The following is an 18,341-nucleotide window of genomic DNA, read 5'->3' on the forward strand; positions in this document are numbered from 1 at the left end:
GACAGGATGTTAAAGCTACTAACTACTTGCATGTTAAAGCTACTAACTACCTACAGACAGGATGTTAAAGCTACTAACATGTTAAAGCTACTAACTACTTGCACACTGAATATCAATATCTCACAACTTATAACTAAAACTTTAATTTTTAATTCCAACTACTTTTAATAATAAGAAGAATTCTTTCTTCCTAACTAAAAGAAGAGGCTGTAAGTTGTGTTGTTAGTTACCGTTGTTAGGCAGGTCAGGGCCCTGGTCGGTGGTCAGTTCCTTGTTGTAGCGGAGAAACAGGATGGTGTTCCTGAGGGTCAGAGCGTGGTCAAAATACCTCTGGGCCTCACCCTCTGCTGTGCTCTCTACCTGAGGGACGGGGGGACAGAGAGACAGAGAGAGACAGAGGTTAGTACCTGTGCTCTCTACCTGAGGGGGGGGGACAGAGAGACAGAGAGAGACAGAGGTAGTACCTGTGCTCTCTTCCTGATTGACAACAACAAGACAACTCTCAACAACAACCCTGTCAACAGATTAGACTGGTGTGTGTACAGTTATGTCTTATGTACTGTCGTGTGTGTGAGTGTGTGTGTGTGTGTGTGTGTGTGTGTGTGTGTGTGTGTGTGTGTGTGTGTGTGTGTGTGTGTGTGTGTGTGTGTGTGTGTGTGTGTGTGTGTATGTGTGTGCCTGTGTATTCTGTGTTCCTGTGAGTGTGTGTGTGTGTGTGTGTGTGTGTGTGTGTGTGTGTGTGTGTGTGTGTGTGTGTGTGTGTGTGCCTGTGTATTCTGTGTTCCTGTGAGTGTGTGTGTGTGTGTGTATGCCTGTGTATTCTGTGTTCCTGTGAGTGTGTTGTGTATCTGAGGCTGCCATATTACGTTGTCTCCCGCTCTACAGCACCTCTGTTAGTTCCCATAAAGCCTATTAAAACACACACAGACACACAGCTTACTTTATCCAGCTCCATCAGAAAGCTGTCCAGGGTCTCGTCTGACAGCTTCCCCACCTCAAACATGGTGACAGCATGGCTCTTCAGGTTCTGAGGGGGAAAACAGAGACATGGTTTAGTTGCCTCAAACTCAACTCTGGACCTTGAAGCCAGTTCCACTGCTATGTTTTCATCCTTCCCCTCTAATCAGGGACTGATTTAGACCTGGGACACCAGGTGGGTGATTCCCCTCTGAACAGGGACTGATTTAGACCTGGGACACCAGGTGGGTGATTCCCCTCTAATCAGGGACTGATTTAGACCTGGGACACCAGGTGGGTGATTCCCCTCTGAACAGGGACTGATTTAGACCTGGGACACCAGGTGGGTGATTCCCCTCTAATCAGGGACTGATTTAGACCTGGGACACCAGGTGGGTGATTCCCCTCTAATCAGGGACTGATTTAGACCTGGGACACCAGGTGGGTGATTCCCCTCTAATCAGGGACTGATTTAGACCTGGGACACCAGGTGGGTCATTCCCCTCTAATCAGGGACTGATTTAGACCTGGGACACCAGGTGGGTGATTCCCCTCTAATCAGGGACTGATTTAGACCTGGGACACCAGGTGGGTGATTCCCCTCTGAACAGGGACTGATTTAGACCTGGGACACCAGGTGGGTGATTCCCCTCTAATCAGGGACTGATTTAGACCTGGGACACCAGGTGGGTGATTCCCCTCTAATCAGGGACTGATTTAGACCTGGGACACCAGGTGGGTGATTCCCCTCTAATCAGGGACTGATTTAGACCTGGGACACCAGGTGGGTGATTCCCCTCTAATCAGGGACTGATTTAGACCTGGGACACCAGGTGGGTGATTCCCCTCTAATCAGGGACTGATTTAGACCTGGGACACCAGGTGGGTGATTCCCCTCTAATCAGGGACTGATTTAGACCTGGGACACCAGGTGGGTGATTCCCCTCTGAACAGGGACTGATTTAGACCTGGGACACCAGGTGGGTGATTCCCCTCTAATCAGGGACTGATTTAGACCTGGGACACCAGGTGGGTGATTCCCCTCTAATCAGGGACTGATTTAGACCTGGGACACCAGGTGGGTGATTCCCCTCTAATCAGGGACTGATTTAGACCTGGGACACCAGGTGGGTGATTCCCCCTCTAATCAGGGACTGATTTAGACCTGGGACACCAGGTGGTGGAATTCATTATCAGGTAGAACAGAAAACTAGCAGGCTCCAGACCTGGTAGGGTAAAAGATGAATACCCCTAATACTGCTACATCTAATACATCTAATACTGCTACATCTAATACTACTACATCTAATACTGCTACATCTAATACTACTATATCTAATACTACTACATCTAATACTACCACATCAAATACTACTGCATCAAATACTACTGCATCAAATACTACTGCATCTAATACTACATGAACGGCTCTACGTATTTTACTGGTTTGTGACCCAATTACTCTGTTGTTAGGAAGGATCGGAATCAGAACTGTGGGGGGATATGTGCCTTTGTTAGATCCAACATTGCATACAACATCAGATCGGATTTAATCGCTGATCTAAAGATTGTCTGGCTGGATATCTGCCTTCCCAAAACCAGAACCGATTTGTTGGGGGGGTGTTACAAGCCGCCCAATCAGAATGCATTCTATAAAGGTCTTGAAATGGTGTTGTCAAACTGTAATGATTCTCTGGTGAAGGAAATAATTTTGTTAGGAGATGTCAATACTGATGTTTGAAAAAGAGTCGAGTAATAGTCTACGGAATCAGTGATCACTTTATTACATTTTGCAGAAAGAAGATTTTTAAAGATATATTGAAGTCACAAAACTGTTAGAATCAGAGGACTCACTGGAGAAAAATAATTAAAATCACGAGGAAGTGGGTGAGGGTCAGGGGTCAGGTGTTAATGTACGTACCGGAGAGAGGTTCCCCATCATGAGGAAGGCAGTGAGGGTCAGGGGTCAGAGGTTAGGGTACGTACCGGAGAGAGGTTCCCCATCATGAGGAAGGTGGTGAGGGTTAGGGGTCAGAGGTTAGGGTACGTACCGGAGAGAGGTTCCCCATCATGAGGAAGGCAGTGAGGGTCAGGGGTCAGAGGTTAGGGTACGTACCGGAGAGAGGTTCCCCATCATGAGGAAGGCAGTGAGGGTCAGGGGTCAGAGGTTAGGGTACGTACCGGAGAGAGGTTCCCCATCATGAGGAAGGTGGTGAGGGTTAGGGGTCAGAGGTTAGGGTACGTACCGGAGAGAGGTTCCCCATCATGAGGAAGGCAGTGAGGGTCAGGGGTCAGAGGTTAGGGTACGTACCGGAGAGAGGTTCCCCATCATGAGGAAGGCAGTGAGGGTCAGGGGTCAGAGGTTAGGGTACGTACCGGAGAGAGGTTCCCCATCATGAGGAAGGTGGTGAGGGTTAGGGGTCAGAGGTTAGGGTACGTACCGGAGAGAGATTCCCCATCATGAGGAAGGCAGTGAGGGTCAGGGGTCAGAGGTTAGGGTACGTACCGGAGAGAGGTTCCCCATCATGAGGAAGGCAGTGAGGGTCAGGGGTCAGAGGTTAGGGTACGTACCGGAGAGAGGTTCCCCATCATGAGGAAGGCAGTGAGGGTCAGGGGTCAGAGGTTAGGGTACGTACCGGAGAGAGGTTCCCCATCATGAGGAAGGCGGTGAGGGTTAGGGGTCAGAGGTTAGGGTACGTACCGGAGAGAGGTTCCCCATCATGAGGAAGGCAGTGAGGGTCAGGGGTCAGAGGTTAGGGTACGTACCGGAGAGAGGTTCCCCATCATGAGGAAGGCAGTGAGGGTCAGGGGTCAGAGGTTAGGGTACGTACCGGAGAGAGGTTCCCCATCATGAGGAAGGCAGTGAGGGTTAGGGGTCAGAGGTTAGGGAACGTACCGGAGAGAGGTTCCCCATCATGAGGAAGGCAGTGAGGGTTAGGGGTCAGAGGTTAGGGTACGTACCGGAGAGAGGTTCCCCATCATGAGGAAGGTGGTGAGGGTTAGGGGTCAGAGGTTAGGGTACGTACCGGAGAGAGGTTCCCCATCATGAGGAAGGTGGTGAGGGTTAGGGGTCAGAGGTTAGGGAACGTACCGGAGAGAGGTTCCCCATCATGAGGAAGGCAGTGAGGGTTAGGGGTCAGAGGTTAGGGTACGTACCGGAGAGAGGTTCCCCATCATGAGGAAGGCAGTGAGGGTCAGGGGTCAGAGGTTAGGGTACGTACCGGAGAGAGATTCCCCATCATGAGGAAGGCAGTGAGGGTCAGGGGTCAGAGGTTAGGGTACGTACCGGAGAGAGGTTCCCCATCATGAGGAAGGCGGTGAGGGTGGAGTCAAACAGGAAGGCGATCCTCTTGGTGGGCGGGGCAGCAGGACCAGGGTTACTCAGGCTGCTCACACTGGTGTTGTCTAACACACAGAGAGAGAAGAACTCATAATCCCATGATGCTGTGGATTGGAGTGGATTGTTTTGCAAGACAACAACCTTAATACAGCACAGGCTACAGCCGCCCTACTCTGGGGGAATACTACTCTGGGGGGGAATACTACTGGGGGTTACTACTCTGGGGGAATACTACTCTGGGGGTTACTACGCTGGGGGAATACTACTCTGGGGGGGAATACTACTCGGGGGGGTATACTACTGGGGGAATACTACTCTGGGGGGAATACTACTCTGGGGGAATACTACTCTGGGGGAAATACTACTCTGGGGGGAATACTACTCTGGGGGGAATACTACTCTGGGGGGAATACTACTCTGGGGGAAATACTACTCTGGGGGAATACTACTCTGGGGGAATACTACTCTGGGGGGAATACTACTCTGGGGGGAATACTACTCTGGGGGAAATACTACTCTGGGGGGAATACTACTCTGGGGGTATACTACTCTGGGGGTATACTACTCTGGGGGTATACTACTCTGGGGGTATACTACTGGGGGTTACTACTCTGGGGGTATACTACTGGGGGTTACTACTCTGGGGGTATACTACTCTGGGGGTATACTACTCTGGGATTATACTACTCTGGGGGTATACTACTCTGGGGGTATACTACTCTGGGGGTATACTACTCTGGGGGTATACTACTGGGGGTTACTACTCTGGGGGTATACTACTGGGGGTTACTACTCTGGGGGTATACTACTCTGGGGGTATACTACTCTGGGGGTATACTACTCTGGGGGTATACTACTGGGGGTTACTACTCTGGGGGTATACTACTGGGGGTATACTACTGGGGGTTACTACTCTGGGGGTTACTACTCTGGGGGTTACTACTCTGGGGGTTACTACTCTGGGGGTTACTACTCTGGGGGTTACTACTCTGGGGGTTACTACTGGGGGTTACTACTGGGGGTTACTACTCTGGGGGAAATACTACTCTGGGGGAATACTACTCTGGGGGAATACTACTCTGGGGGAATACTACTCTGGGGGAATACTACTCTGGGGGTATACTACTCTGGGGGAATACTACTCTGGGGGTATACTACTCTGGGGGTATACTACTCTGGGGGTATACTACTCTGGGGGTATACTACTCTGGGGGTATACTACTGGGGGTTACTACTCTGGGGGTATACTACTGGGGGTTACTACTGGGGGTTACTACTCTGGGGGTTACTACTCTGGGGGTTACTACTCTGGGGGTTACTACTGGGGGTTACTACTCTGGGGGAAATACTACTCTGGGGGTTACTACTGGGGGTTACTACTCTGGGGGAAATACTACTCTGGGGGTATACTACTCTGGGGGAATACTACTCTGGGGGAATACTACTCTGGGGGTATACTACTCTGGGGGTATACTACTCTGGGGGTATACTACTCTGGGGGTATACTACTCTGGGGGTATACTACTCTGGGGGTTACTACTCTGGGGGAAATACTACTCTGGGGGAAATACTACTCTGGGGGAATACTACTCTGGGGGAATACTACTCTGGGGGAATACTACTCTGGGGGAATACTACTCTGGGTGTTACTACTCTGGGGGAAATACTACTCTGGGGGAAATACTACTCTGGGGGAATACTACTCTGGGGGTTACTACTGGGGGTTACTACTCTGGGGGAATACTACTCTGGGGGTATACTACTCTGGGGGTATACTACTCTGGGGGAATACTACTCTGGGGGGGAATACTACTCTGGGGGTTACTACTCTGGGGGAATACTACTCTGGGGGTTACTACTGGGGGTTACTACTCTGGGGGAATACTACTCTGGGGGTTACTACTCTGGGGGAATACTACTCTGGGGGTTACTACTGGGGGTTACTACTCTGGGGGAATACTACTCTGGGGGAATACTACTCTGGGGGAATACTACTCTGGGGGTTTCTACGCTGGGGGTTACTACGCTGGGGGAATACTACTCTGGGGGAATACTACTCTGGGGGAATACTACTCTGGGGGAATACTACTCTGGGGGAATACTACTCTGGGGGAATACTACTCTGGGGGAATACTACTCTGGGGGAATACTGCTGGGGGTTACTACTCAGGGGGAAATACTACTCTGGGGGTTACTACTCTGGGGGGAATACTACTCTGTGGGGAAAATACTACTCTGGGGGAAATGCTACTCTGGGGGTTACTACTGGGGGTTACTACTCTGGGGGAAATACTACTCTGGGGGGGAAATACTACTCTGGGGGAATACTACTCTGGGGGAATACTACTCTGGGGGGGAATACTACTCTGGGGGGGAAATGCTACTCTGGGGGGGAAATGCTACTCGGGGGGTAATACTACTCTGGGGGGGAAATACTACTCTGGGGGGGAAATGCTACTCTGGGGGGGAAATACTACTCTGGGGGTTACTACTCGGGGGGTATACTACTCTGGGGGGGAAATACTACTCTGGGGGAAATACTACTCTGGGGGAAATACTACTCTGGGGGAAATACTACTCTGGGGGGAAATACTACTCTGGGGGAAATACTACTCTGGGGGAAATACTACTCTGGGGGAAATACTACTCTGGGGGAAATACTACTCTGGGGGAAATACTACTCTGGGGGTTACTACTCTGGGGGGGAAATACTACTCTGGGGGGGAAATACTACTCTGGGGGGGAAATACTACTCTGGGGGGGAAATACTACTCTGGGGAGGAAATACTACTCTGGGGGGGAAATACTACTCTGGGGGTTACTACTCGGGGGGTAATACTACTCTGGGGGGGAAATGCTACTCTGGGGGAAATACTACTCTGGGGGTTACTACTCTGGGGGGAATACTACTCTGGGGGGGAAATACTACTCTGGGGGAAATACTACTCTGGGGGTTACTACTCTGGGGGTTACTACTCTGGGGGTTACTACTCTGGGGGGGAATGCTACTCTGGGGGGGAAATACTACTCTGGGGGAAATACTGCTCTGGGGGAAATACTACTCTGGGGGAAATACTACTCTGGGGGGAATACTACTCTGGGGGGAATACTACTCTGGGGGGAATACTACTCTGGGGGGAATACTACTCTGGGGGAATACTACTCTGGGGGGAATACTACTCTGGGGGGAATACTACTCTGGGGGGAATGCTACTCTGGGGGGAATACTACTCTGGGGGGAATACTACTCTGGGGGGAATACTACTCTGGGGGGGTTACTACTCTGGGGGGGTTACTACTCTGGGGGGGTTACTACTCTGGGGGAAATACTACTCTGGGGGAAATACTACTCTGGGGGGAATACTACTCTGGGGGGAATACTACTCTGGGGGTTACTACTCTGGGGGTTACTACTCTGGGGGTTACTACTCTGGGGGTTACTACTCTGGGGGTTACTACTCTGGGGGGAATACTACTCTGGGGGGAATACTACTCTGGGGGGAATACTACTCTGGGGGTTACTACTCTGGGGGTTACTACTACTCAGAGGGGGTTACTACTACTCAGGGAGGTTACTACTACTCAGAGGGGTTTACTACTACTCAGAGGGGTTTACTACTACTCAGAGGGGGTTACTACTACTCAGGGAGGTTACTACTACTCAGAGGGGGTTACTACTACTCAGGGAGGTTACTACTACTCAGGGAGGTTACTACTACTCAGGGAGGTTACTACTACTCAGGGAGGTTACTACTACTCAGGGAGGTTACTACTACTCAGGGAGGTTACTACTACTCAGGGAGATTACTACTACTCAGGGAGGTTACTACTACTCAGGGAGGTTACTACTACTCAGGGAGGTTACTACTACTCAGGGAGGTTACTACTACTCAGGGAGGTTACTACTACTCAGGGAGGTTACTACTACTCAGGGGGTTACTACTACTCAGGGGGTTACTACTACTCAGGGGGTTACTACTACTCAGGGGGTTACTACTACTCAGGGGGGTTACTACTACTCAGGGGGGTTACTACTACTCAGGGGGGTTACTACTACTCAGGGGGGTTACTACTACTCAGGGGGTTACTACTACTCAGGGGGGTTACTACTACTCAGGGGGGTTACTACTACTCAGGGGGGTTACTACTACTCAGGGGGTTTACTACTACTCAGGGGGATACTACTACTCAGGGGGATACTACTACTCAGGGGGATACTACTACTCAGGGGGATACTACTACTCAGGGGGATACTACTACTCAGGGGGATACTACTACTCAGGGGGATACTACTACTCAGGGGGATACTACTACTCAGGGGGATACTACTACTCAGGGGGATACTACTACTCAGGGGGATACTACTACTCAGGGGGATACTACTACTCAGGGGGATACTACTACTCAGGGGGATACTACTACTCAGGGGGATACTACTACTCAGGGGGATACTACTACTCAGGGGGATACTACTACTCAGGGGGATACTACTACTCAGGGGGATACTACTACTCAGGGGGATACTACTACTCAGGGGGATACAACACAAAGGTTACTTTGGGCAGCCTGGGCCAGAACCAGGGCTTGTAGTGTGTTTTGGGTGGTAACAGTGGAGACTCTCACCTTGGTCCTCCAGGCTGGTGGTGTCCGTGTCTGTAGCCGAAGATCCAGCCTCCATCACAGGACTCCCCTGTTCCCACGACAGCAGCATCTGTTTGGGGTCCACTGTGCTCCTGGGACACGGGGTGGGAAACCCCACACATACATTACACTGGGGCTGTGTGTGTGTGTGTGTGTGTGTGTGTGTGTGTGTGTGTGTGTGTGTGTGTGTGTGTGTGTGTGTGTGTGTGTGTGTGTGTGTGTGTGTGTGTGTGTGTGCATTAGGGGGCTTGTGTCTTATATTGTGGATGTGATTAATTAACGTGCTTTAGATGTACTGTAATCTGGTTTTGTATTGTGTAGTGCTTCATTTCCCCATTGGTTTGGAGCTGGACTGCTTCCCTTTCACTCAGTCAACTTCAGTACAACATACAATGGGCAGAAGTACTCTCGAGACTTCGGTTGAACGATCTACAATCACGCCCGACAAGGCAAATGAAATTCACGCCTCGCTGGAAGCCACGCCTTCCACAGGTGATAACCCAGCTAGTCCATAACGTTCTGAGAACCATTTGTTTCTTAGAGCTTGGTGAGAGCGTGGCATGCAACCTTTCCGCAACGTTCTGGGAATGGTGCAGGATACCCAGCTAGCACATAACGTTCTGAGAACCATCCTTCTTAGGTGGGAATCTCAGTACTTCAGTATAACGTTTTCTACAGGTTTCCTCATGGTTCTATTTAAAGTCATGTTCTCAGAACATTAAGAATGTTATAGTAGTATTGTGGTATAGTAGTATAGTGTTATAGTAGTATAGTAGTATTGTGATATAGTAGTGTAGTGATATGGTGTTATAGTAGTATAGTGTTATAGTAGTATAGTGTTATAGTAGTATAGTGATATAGTAGTATAGTGTTATAGTAGTATAGTGATATAGTAGTGTAGTGATATGGTGTTATAGTAGTATAGTGATATAGTGTTATAGTAGTATTGTGTATAGTGATATATAGTAGTGTAGTGTATAGTGATATAGTGGTGTAGTGTTGTAGTAGTATAGTGATATATAGTAGTGTAGTGATATATAGTAGTGTAGTGATATATAGTAGTATAGTGATATATAGTAGTGTAGTGATATATAGTAGTGTAGTGATATATAGTAGTGTAGTGATATATAGTAGTGTAGTGATATATAGTAGTATATTGATATATAGTAGTGTAGTGATATAGAGTAGTATAGTGATATATAGTAGTGTAGTGATATATAGTAGTGTAGTGATATATAGAAGTGTAGTGATATAGTAGTGTAGTGATATGGTGTCATAATAGTATTGTGTTATAGTGTTATAGTAGTGTAGTGATATAGTAGTATAGTGTTATAGTAGTATTGTGATATAGTAGTATAGTGTTATAGTAGTATTGTGTTATAGTAGTATTGTGTTATAGTGTTATAGTAGTATTGTGATATAGTAGTATAGTGTTATAGTAGTATTGTGATATAGTAGTATAGTGTTATAGTAGTGTAGTGATATAGTAGTATAGTGATATATAGTAGTATAGTGATATATAGTAGTGTAGTGATATAGTAGTATAGTGATATATAGTAGTGACGTGATATAGTTGTATAGTGATATATAGTAGTATAGTGATATATAGTAGTATAGTGATATGTAGTAGTGTAGTGATATAGTGATATATAGTAATATAGTGATATATAGTAGTGTAGTGATATATAGTAGTATAGTGATATAGTGGTGTAGTGTTGTAGTAGTATAGTGATATATAGTAGTGTAGTGATATATAGTAGTATAGTGATATATAGTAGTATAGTGATATAGTAGTATAGTGATATAGTGGTGTAGTGTTGTAGTAGTATAGTGATATATAGTAGTGTAGTGATATATAGTAGTATAGTGATATATAGTAGTATAGTGATATATAGTAGTGTAGTGATATAGTGGTGTAGTGGTGTAGTAGTATAGTGATATATAGTAGTGTAGTGATATAGAGTAGTATAGTGATATATAGTAGTATAGTGATATATAGTAGTATAGTGATATAGTGGTGTAGTGTTGTAGTAGTATAGTGATATATAGTAGTGTAGTGATATATAGTAGTGTAGTGATATATAGTAGTGTAGTGATATATAGTAGTATAGTGATATATAGTAGTGTAGTGATATGTAGTAGTGTAGTGATATGTAGTAGTGTAGTGATATATAGTAGTATAGTGATATAGTAGTGGTGATATATAGTAGTGTAGTGATATATAGTAGTGTAGTGATATATAGTAGTGTAGTTATATATAGTAGTGTAGTGATATATAGTAGTATAGTGATATATAGTAGTGTAGTGATATATAGTAGTGTAGTGATATATAGTAGTGTAGTGATATATAGTAGTGTAGTTATATATAGTAGTATAGTGATATATAGTAGTGTAGTGATATATAGTAGTATAGTGATATAGTAGTATAGTGATATATATAGTAGTGTAGTGATATATAGTAGTATAGTGATATATAGTAGTATAGTGATATAGTGGTGTAGTGTTGTAGTAGGATAGTGATATATAGTAGTGTAGTGATATATAGTAGTGTAGTGATATATAGTAGTGTAGTGATATATAGTAGTATAGTGATATATAGTAGTGTAGTGATATGTAGTAGTGTAGTGATATATAGTAGTGTAGTGATATATAGTAGTGTAGTGATATATAGTAGTATAGTGATATATAGTAGTGTAGTGATATATAGTAGTGTAGTGATATATAGTAGTGTAGTTATATATAGTAGTATAGTGATATATAGTAGTGTAGTGATATATAGTAGTGTAGTGATATATAGTAGTATAGTGATATATAGTAGTGTAGTGATATATAGTAGTGTAGTGATATATAGTAGTATAGTGATATATAGTAGTATAGTGATATAGTAGTATAGTGATATATATAGTAGTGTAGTGATATATAGTAGTATAGTGATATATAGTAGTGTAGTGATATATAGTAGTGTAGTGATATATAGTAGTGTAGTGATATAGAGTAGTATAGTGATATATAGTAGTGTAGTGATATAGAGTAGTATAGTGATATATAGTAGTATAGTGATATATAGTAGTGTAGTGATATATAGTAGTGTAGTGATATATAGTAGTGTAGTGATATAGAGTAGTATAGTGATATATAGTAGTGTAGTGATATAGAGTAGTATAGTGATATATAGTAGTATAGTGATATATAGTAGTGTAGTATTACAGTGGTGTAGTGTTGTAGTAGTATAGTAGTATAGTGATATAGTGTTGTAGTAGTATAGTAGTATAGTGATATAGTGTTGTAGTAGTATAGTAGTATAGTGATATAGTAGTGTAGTGACATAGTGATATATAGTAGTATAGTAGTATAGTGGTATAGTAGTATAGTGGTATAGTAGTATAGTGGTATTGAAGACCTACTTCAGTCTGTTGATATAGTAGTATAGTAGTATAGTGGTATATAGTAGTATAGTGGTATATAGTAGTATAGTGGTATATAGTAGTATAGTGGTATATAGTAGTATAGTGGTATATAGTAGTATAGTGGTATATAGTAGTATAGTGGTATATAGTAGTATAGTAGTATAGTAGTATAGTAGTATAGTAGTATAGTGGTATAGTGGTATTGAAGACCTACTTCAGTCTGTTGATATAGTTGTGTAGTAGTGTGGTAGTATAGTGGTATAGTGGTATTGAAGACCTACTTCAGTCTGTTGATATAGTTGTGTAGTAGTGTGGTAGTATAGTGGTATATAGTAGTATAGTGGTATATAGTAGTATAGTGGTATATAGTAGTATAGTGGTATATAGTAGTATAGTGGTATATAGTAGTATAGTGGTATATAGTAGTATAGTGGTATAGTGGTATATAGTAGTATAGTAGTATAGTAGTATAGTGGTATATAGTGGTATAGTGGTATTGAAGACCTACTTCAGTCTGTTGATATAGTGGTGTAGTAGTGTGGTAGTATAGTGGTATAGTGGTATTGAAGACCTACTTCAGTCTGTTGACAGAGGGGGCAGTCTTCCACGAGGGGTGGAGCTGCTCTGAGCTGAAAGAGCTTCCTTTCTTCAGGGCAAAACCCAGGCGACAGTACATAGACACAGCATTCTGAGAGAGGGAGGGAGAGCGGGGGGGGAGGGGGGAGAGAGGGAGGGGGGAGAGAGGGAGGGGAGGGGGGGATAGAGAGAAAGAGAGAGGGGATAAAGAGAGAGAGAGAACATAACATAGTGTACAGCCAGAAGCAGCCTTTTCCTAATCAATGGTATGCCATGAGGGTCAAACAGAACGTTGTCAGCCAAGTTAGAATCCATGGGCGGCTGCTTTGTCCTGCTCCTCCGACTGACCTCTCAATGTGCACTGAAGACAATCCCCTGGTCGGTCAGACCACCTTCACACCAACTAATCATTAGCAAAATAACGGTAAAATAAATAAATAAAATAAAAGCACTGCAGCAATTTATTGTGATTCACCCTGCATCATTATGGTCACACAGAAAATAATAAAATCTGTGGAGAAAGTTTCCTGCAGCTAACAACTAAAAGTTAATTGCTGAAGGAAATTCTCACTGACATCAACATTTCAGTTTTTGAGAGACAGAGACAGAGACAGAGACAGAGAGAGAGAGAGAGAGAGAGAGAGAGAGAGAGAGAGAGAGAGAGAGAGAGAGAGAGAGAGAGAGAGAGAGAGAGAGAGAGACAGAGACAGAGACAGAGACAGAGACAGAGACAGAGATACTGAGGGAGCGAGAGAGAGAGAGAGAGAGAGAGAGAGAGAGACAGAGAGACTGAGAGAGAGAGAGAGACAGAGAGAGACAGAGAGACAGAGAGACAGAGAGACAGAGAGACAGAGAGAGACAGAGAGACAGAGAGACAGAGAGACAGAGAGACAGAGAGACAGAGAGACAGAGAGACTGAGAGACTGAGAGACTGAGAGACTGAGAGACAGAGAGACAGAGAGAGACAGAGAGAGAGAGAGAGAGAGAGAGAGAGAGAGAGAGAGAGAGAGAGAGAGAGACAGAGAGAGAGAGACAGAGAGAGAGAGACAGAGAGAGACAGAGAGAGAGACAGAGAGAGAGATACTGAGGGAGCGAGAGAGAGAGACAGAGAGAGAGATACCCTAGGAAATTAGGCCAGACTTGATGACGGCTCAAGCACTAATTCAACTCCAGACAGTTTGCCGTCTGTCTGTGGCTGTGCCATGGGATGCAGTCAACTGATCTTACAGTGTGTGTGTGTGTGTGTGTGTGTGTGTGTGTGTGTGTGTGTGTGTGTGTGTGTGTGTGTGTGTGTGTGTGTGTGTGTGTGTGTGTTAGAGTTTAACACCGTTGACCTGCATTCCATGACTTCCCGACAAGCTCCTTCCTCGTTTCCCAAGAAAAATGACGATGTGTCCCGTGAACCAATAATATACAGATGTTATGCTGCACTGATGCAAAACATGCACCTGTGAAAAGCTGCATGAAACAGACATATCACCTCTCTGGCTTCATTCATACATTAGACCAGCCTTATCACAACGCAGGCAGCCTACCATATTCAGCCTACTGCACGGCAAGTCCCCAACAGAAAACATCACTTGCATTGCTGACATCATGTGTAGGCTACACACAACCTCTCAACGCAGTTTCGAAGGCAATCTCCATCTCACATTCACCGATCTTTGTGGCACTGGCAGAGGCTCAAAACAAACTGCAGCGACTCCACTGTTAACAGAATGGCTGGTACATTGTGTCCATAAACGCTCGAGGAAATAGACATTTGCAACATTGTTCCATATGTGACAATAACAAAAGTGAGTACACAGGCTTGTCTTGTCAGATAGCAGGGTGCTGCATCTCCACTACTACCCACGGTGCTGCATCTCCACCACTACCCACGGTGCTGCATCTCCACCACTACCCACGGTGCTGCATCTCCACCACTACCCACGGTGCTGCATCTCCACCACTACCCACGGTGCTGCATCTCCACCACTACCCACGGTGCTGCATCTCCACCACTACCCACGGTGCTGCATCTCCACCACTACCCACGGTGCTGCATCTCCACCACTACCCACGGTGCTGCATCTCCACCACTACCCACGGTGCTGCATCTCCACCACTACCCACGGTGCTGCATCTCCACCACTACCCACGGTGCTGTATCTCCACTACTACCCACGGTGCTGCATCTCCACCACTACCCACGGTGCTGCATCTCCACCACTACCCACGGTGCTGTATCTCCACTACTACCCACGGTGCTGCATCTCCACCACTACCCACGGTGCTGTATCTCCACCACTACCCACGGTGCTGCATCTCCACCACTACCCACGGTGCTGTATCTCCACCACTACCCACGGTGCTGTATCTCCACTACTACCCACGGTGCTGCATCTCCACCACTACCCACGGTGCTGCATCTCCACCACTACCCACGGTGCTGCATCTCCACTACTACCCACGGTGCTGCATCTCCACTACTACCCACGGTGCTGCATCTCCACTACTACCCACGGTGCTGCATCTCCACCACTACCCACGGTGCTGCATCTCCACCACTACCCACGGTGCTGCATCTCCACCACTACCCACGGTGCTGCATCTCCACCACTACCCACGGTGCTGCATCTCCACCACTACCCACGGTGCTGCATCTCCACCACTACCCACGGTGCTGCATCTCCACCACTACCCACGGTGCTGTATCTCCACTACTACCCACGGTGCTGTATCTCCACTACTACCCACGGTGCTGTATCTCCACCACTACCCACGGTGCTGTATCTCCACTACTACCCACGGTGCTGTATCTCCACTACTACCCACGGTGCTGTATCTCCACTACTACCCACGGTGCTGCATCTCTACCACTACCCACGGTGCTGCATCTCTACCACTACCCACGGTGCTGCATCTCCACCACTACCCACGGTGCTGCATCTCCACCACTACCCACGGTGCTGCATCTCCACCACTACCCACGGTGCTGCATCTCCACCACTACCCACGGTGCTGTATCTCCACTACTACCCACGGTGCTGTATCTCCACCACTACCCACGGTGCTGTATCTCCACTACTACCCACGGTGCTGCATCTCCACCACTACCCACGGTGCTGTATCTCCACTACTACCCACGGTGCCGCATCTCCACCACTACCCACGGTGCTGTATCTCCACTACTACCCACGGTGCTTTATCTCCACTACTACCCACGGTGCTGTATCTCCACTACTACCCACGGTGCTGTATCTCCACCACTACCCACGGTGCTGTATCTCCACTACTACCCACGGTGCTGTATCTCCACTACTACCCACGGTGCTGTATCTCCACTACTACCCACGGTGCTGTATCTCCACTACTACCCACGGTGCTGCATCTCTACCACTACCCACGGTGCTGCATCTCTACCACTACCCACGGTGCTGCATCTCCACTACTACCCACGGTGCTGCATCTCCACTACTACCCACGGTGCTGTATCTCCACTACTACCCACGGTGCTGCATCTCTACCACTACCCACGGTGCTGCATCTCCACTACTACCCACGGTGCTGTATCTCCACCACTACCCACGGTGCTGTATCTCCACTACTACCCACGGTGCTGTATCTCCACTACTACCCACGGTGCTGTATCTCCACTACTACCCACGGTGCTGTATCTCCACTACTACCCACGGTGCTGCATCTCTACCACTACCCACGGTGCTGCATCTCTACCACTACCCACGGTGCTGCATCTCCACTACTACCCACGGTGCTGCATCTCCACTACTACCCACGGTGCTGTATCTCCACTACTACCCACGGTGCTGCATCTCTACCACTACCCACGGTGCTGCATCTCCACTACTACCCACGGTGCTGTATCTCCACCACTACCCACGGTGCTGTATCTCCACCACTACCCACGGTGCTGTATCTCCACTACTACCCACGGTGCTGTATCTCCACCACTACCCACGGTGCTGCATCTCCACCACTACCCACGGTGATGCATCTCCACTACTACCCACGGTGATGCATCTCCACTACTATCCACGGTGATGCATCTCCACTACTACCCACGGTGATGCATCTCCACTACTACCCACGGTGATGCATCTCCACTACTACCCACGGTGATGCATCTCCACTACTACCCACGGTGATGCATCTCCACCACTACCCACGGTGCTGCATCTCCACTACTACCCACGGTGCTGCATCTCCACTACTACCCACGGTGCTGCATCTCCACTACTACCCACGGTGATGCATCTCCACTACTACCCACGGTGCTGCATCTCCACTACTACCCACGGTGCTGCATCTCCACCACTACCCACGGTGCTGCATCTCCACTACTACCCACGGTGCTGCATCTCCACTACTACCCACGGCGATGCATCTCCACTACTACCCACGGTGATGCATCTCCACTACTACCCACGGTGCTGTATCTCCACTACTACCCACGGTGCTGCATCTCCACTACTACCCACGGTGCTGTATCTCCACTACTACCCACGGTGCTGCATCTCTACCACTACCCACGGTGCTGCATCTCCACTACTACCCACGGTGCTGCATCTCTACCACTACCCACGGTGCTGCATCTCTACCACTACCCACGGTGCTGCATCTCTACCACTACCCACGGTGCTGCATCTCTACCACTACCCACGGTGCTGCATCTCCACTACTACCCACGGTGCTGCATCTCCACCACTACCCACGGTGCTGCATCTCCACCACTACCCACGGTGCTGCATCTCTACCACTACCCACGGTGATGCATCTCCACTACTACCCACGGTGATGCATCTCCACTACTACCCACGGTGCTGCATCTCCACTACTACCCACGGTGCTGCATCTCCACTACTACCCACGGTGCTGCATCTCCACTACTACCCACGGTGATGCATCTCCACTACTACCCACGGTGCTGCATCTCCACTACTACCCACGGTGCTGTATCTCCACTACTACCCACGGTGCTGCATCTCCACTACTACCCACGGTGCTGTATCTCCACTACTACCCACGGTGCTGCATCTCCACTACTACCCACGGTGCTGTATCTCCACTACTACCCACGGTGCTGTATCTCCACTACTACCCACGGTGCTGCATCTCCACTACTACCCACGGTGCTGTATCTACACTACTACCCACGGTGCTGCATCTCCACTACTACCCACGGTGCTGCATCTCCACTACTACCCACGGTGCTGTATCTCCACTACTACCCACGGTGCTGCATCTCCACTACTACCCACGGTGCTGTATCTCCACCACTACCCACGGTGCTGCATCTCCACCACTACCCACGGTGCTGCATCTCCACTACTACCCACGGTGCTGCATCTCCACTACTACCCATGGTGCTGTATCTCCACCACTACCCACGGTGATGCATGGACCGTGAGAGGCTGATC

At 47.6% G+C, this 18,341-nt stretch overlaps 1 protein-coding gene across 2 annotated transcripts in view; it reads right to left on the bottom strand.

Annotated features, from left to right (window-relative positions):
• LOC139555355 (protein FAM91A1) overlaps nucleotides 1-18,341 on the bottom strand; it is a 96,201-nt gene that overhangs the window by 37,898 nt on the left and 39,962 nt on the right. For both annotated transcript variants that reach the window (XM_071369075.1, XM_071369076.1), the window contains 5 exons: nucleotides 12,921-13,033; nucleotides 8,921-9,030; nucleotides 4,244-4,362; nucleotides 941-1,027; nucleotides 231-360 (listed from right to left, as the gene is read on the bottom strand). In XM_071369075.1, coding sequence (XP_071225176.1) covers nucleotides 231-360; nucleotides 941-1,027; nucleotides 4,244-4,362; nucleotides 8,921-9,030; nucleotides 12,921-13,033 — 559 coding nt within the window. The remainder of the gene's footprint in view (nucleotides 1-230; nucleotides 361-940; nucleotides 1,028-4,243; nucleotides 4,363-8,920; nucleotides 9,031-12,920; nucleotides 13,034-18,341) is intronic.

The sequence above is a fragment of the Salvelinus alpinus genome, chromosome 26 (genome assembly GCF_045679555.1).
Source record: "Salvelinus alpinus chromosome 26, SLU_Salpinus.1, whole genome shotgun sequence".
Lineage (NCBI taxonomy): Eukaryota > Metazoa > Chordata > Actinopteri > Salmoniformes > Salmonidae > Salvelinus > Salvelinus alpinus.